A 3636-nucleotide genomic window follows, 5' to 3' on the forward strand; every position below is an offset into this window, starting at 1 on the left:
ATAATCATACCGTATAAAGAAATTGATACAAGATGATTATCAATTAACCGTAGCGTATATACAGGATCGTGTACGTATATTAGAGGTATACATAAATATACGAAATATTAAAGGTATATACTGTATACATAAATACTAAAAATAATAAAAGGTATTAGTAATAAATAAGACTTAAATATAAATTAGGAGAGAAGTTGTTTTTAATTAATAAAATATGTGGCAAAACCGAGAACATTAATTAGGGGGGGCAATTAATGAAGAAATCAAGGGATTAATTAGATTAAATAAGATTCTTTGAGTTGGACAAGTGGCGCGTCATTATTGGTGGTGTATGAAGGCCTCATACACCTGGTGTAACTCTATCATCTTCCGAACGGAGAGACTATGTTTTAGTACTTAAAATTTAAAAACAATAAATAAATATGAGACCTCGTAAAAATAAAACAATCAAATTTAACCAGAGAAAATTCAACCCAACGTGAACTTCACTGCCCACTATGGATTTAACCTTGAAAGAAATGATAACACGTCTCCAGCAATACTCAAATCCAAATGGTCTGAATCCGTCCCCAACTTGAATCGGTAGCGGGGTCAGGATTCAAGTTTCGGGGGACGAAATAGTAATAATAAAAAGTACATTCAAAAATTTTCCGGAACTTTAACTAAAAATTTCGGAAATTTAATCTGTTAGGGAATTAGCACTCTTGCTAGCCCCGAGCTCCACAATTAACTTCAATGCTTGACCCGTTTGATTTGACATAACCCATATTCTACGCAATGCAACAACAATTCAGTCGATCCAACCTAACGCAATAAGAATGTCCTGTACAAATCTCAACTTGATACAGTACGCAGTAGCCCGCCCACACATTCCATCATACAATATTTGTAGAAGTCAACCCATCTCCTCCCTCTCTCTCGGTCATTTGTTGTCCTTTTTCATTGTCATTTATTGTCCTTTCTATTTTAAGAATGAACTTGATGAGCAATTTGACCGTTCACCCTCAATTTATTCCACTTGTCATTTAGTAATTAACCCCTTCCTCCTTCCTTTGTCTTTGTGCCAAAACCAAAGGACAACAATTGACCGGGACGGAGGGAGTATGATTTAACACAAATTTATGTACTAAAAATATGTGTAATCTTTTGCTAAATCTTAAAACAGTTAGTTCCCCTTTTAAGACGGGGTATTTTGGTCTTTTTTAAAAAGATAAGATTTTGAGATTATTTTAGAGTTAAATGTGATTATTTTGAAAAACAAGTTAGCATAAGCCGTAAAACTAGTTGGATCATTGTGGTTACGTTTAACCATAAAATGGTCCCAAAATCGCGTATTTTTAGATAGACAAAAATAAGCGCCTCTAAAACAAGAATTTATGATCTTAAAATTATTTCTATGAATAAATGAGAAATTGACAAGAGCAGATCCCAGAATCCAAAATACATGGTCAAACTAAATTCCAGAATGCGTGGGAATTTGATACCTCTATCAAATATGACGAAACCAATATCATACATGTCGTTAACAAATAAGCCAACATGTTCGTTCATATTACCTCTAAATATGATACTTATATAAACCCTTTTCCAAATTTCATTATTCCATCAAAAATAATTCAAAACCAACTCTTTTTAAGTCTTAATAATAATTTAAGTACCTCCATAACATGGAACTGTTCTTTCTATACCTTCTGGTAGGCTTCACCCTACTCGTCTGCCTTTCCCTTCAAATCCTTTTCTATCGAGATAGGTTCCTCCTCTCCGTACCAAACCTTCCTCCGGGAACAACTGGTTGGCCTTTTGTCGGAGAGACCCTTGAGTTTCTCTCCACTGGCTGGAAAGGCCAACCACAAACCTTCATATTTGATCGAATCACCAAATACACCTCTGACTGCTTCAGGACAAACATTCTGAACCAAAATATGGCCGTCCTATGTGGACCGGGAGGTAACAAGTTCTTGTTCACTAACGAGAACAAACTTGTTACCGCCTGGTGGCCAGACTCTGTTAACAAAGTCTTCCCTTCGTCCCTCCAAACAAACTCGAATCAGGAGGCTAAGAAAATGAGGAAGCTCCTTCCTCAGTTTCTTAAACCCGAGGCCTTACAACGCTACATTGGTATCATGGACACCGTTGCCCAAACCCACTTTGCCTCGGGATGGGAAAACAAGGACGACGTCGTCCTTGTTTTCCCACTAGCCAAAAGCTACACCTTTTGGCTAGCATGCCGCCTTTTCATAAATGTCGATGACCCTGACCATATTCCTGGCTTTGCTGAACAATTTCACCATTTAGCAACCGGGATCATGTCAATTCCGATTGATTTCCCGGGGACTCCTTTCAATAAGGCGATTAAAGCAGCCAAGTTCATACGAAGGGAGCTTATGAAAATCAGTAAGCAGAGGAAAATCGAGTTAGCAGAAAACAAAGCAACAGCAACACAAGACATACTCTCACATATGTTGACTGTTACTGATGAAGATGGGCAATTCATGAATGATTTAGACATTGCAGATAAAATAATGGGGTTATTGATTGGTGGACACGATACTGCTAGCGCCGCCATTACCTTCATTATCAAGTACCTTGCTGAACTTCCTCATGTATATGACGCCGTCTACAAAGGTAATTAATATAATTAACTGTATGTCATATTATATGTATTATAAGAAAGTTTTAACATTATTCATAATTCGGAAACAGAGCAAATGGAGATTGCAAAAAGTAAGGCAAGAGGGGAGTTGTTGAATTGGAATGATATTCAAAAGATGAAGTACTCCTGGAATGTGGCTTGTGAAGTGATGAGATTGGCTCCTCCGTTACAAGGCGGTTTTCGAGAAGCCATCACTGATTTCATGTATGCTGGTTTCACAATTCCAAAAGGATGGAAGGTAATAAAAATATTAAACTTCCTTTACTCATTTGGGAGCGACATTATACAAATTCTGTGATATAAAATCTTGGATTATGCAACAGTTATATTGGAGTGTGCACTCAACTCATCGCGACCCAAGATGCTTCCCAGAACCTGAGAAATTTGATCCAACAAGATTTGAGGGGAATGGGCCGGCGCCGTACACATATATACCATTTGGAGGAGGGCCAAGGATGTGTCCAGGGAAGGAGTATGCGAGGTTAGAGATACTTGTATTCATGCACAATCTAGTCAAGAGATTCAAATGGGAGAAACTGCTTCCTGATGAGAAGATAATTGTTAATCCTATGCCTGTGCCTGAAAAATTGCTTCCCGTACGCCTTATTCCTCACACCATGTAATAATTGCAACTACACTACTACTCCCTTATATATATTACTCATTTAATACTTGTGAGAGGTATTTTAATCAATATAAAAAAAGAGTATTTGTTACAAGGATAGTGAATACGAGTAGTATCTTATGCTTTTGGGAAAAACCTTCTTCCTGTTAGTTTTTATTTCTTGTTTTTATCATATGTATTGCACGAGTATTTTCGATGGTATGGAAATAAAACATATATATATATATATATATATATATATATATATATATATATATATATATATATATATATATATATATATATATATATATATATATATATATATATATATATATATATATATAGAGGTAGGATCCGGTGAGAACGAACATTCGGT

The 3636-nt window shown here is 36.1% G+C and overlaps 1 protein-coding gene across 1 annotated transcript; it reads left to right on the top strand.

The window, feature by feature from the left end:
• Positions 1–1667: 1667 nt before the first annotated feature.
• LOC141607481 (beta-amyrin 28-monooxygenase-like) lies at positions 1668–3386 on the top strand. The gene is made up of 3 exons (XM_074426853.1): positions 1668–2625; positions 2704–2891; positions 2977–3386. The coding sequence occupies exons 1-3, from the start codon at positions 1668–1670 to the stop codon at positions 3274–3276; spliced, it is 1446 nt and encodes a 481-aa protein (XP_074282954.1). The 3' UTR covers positions 3277–3386.
• The last annotated feature ends 250 nt before the right edge of the window (positions 3387–3636 follow it).

This window comes from Silene latifolia, chromosome 1 (genome assembly GCF_048544455.1).
Source record: "Silene latifolia isolate original U9 population chromosome 1, ASM4854445v1, whole genome shotgun sequence".
In the NCBI taxonomy this organism is placed as follows: Eukaryota; Viridiplantae; Streptophyta; class Magnoliopsida; order Caryophyllales; family Caryophyllaceae; genus Silene; species Silene latifolia.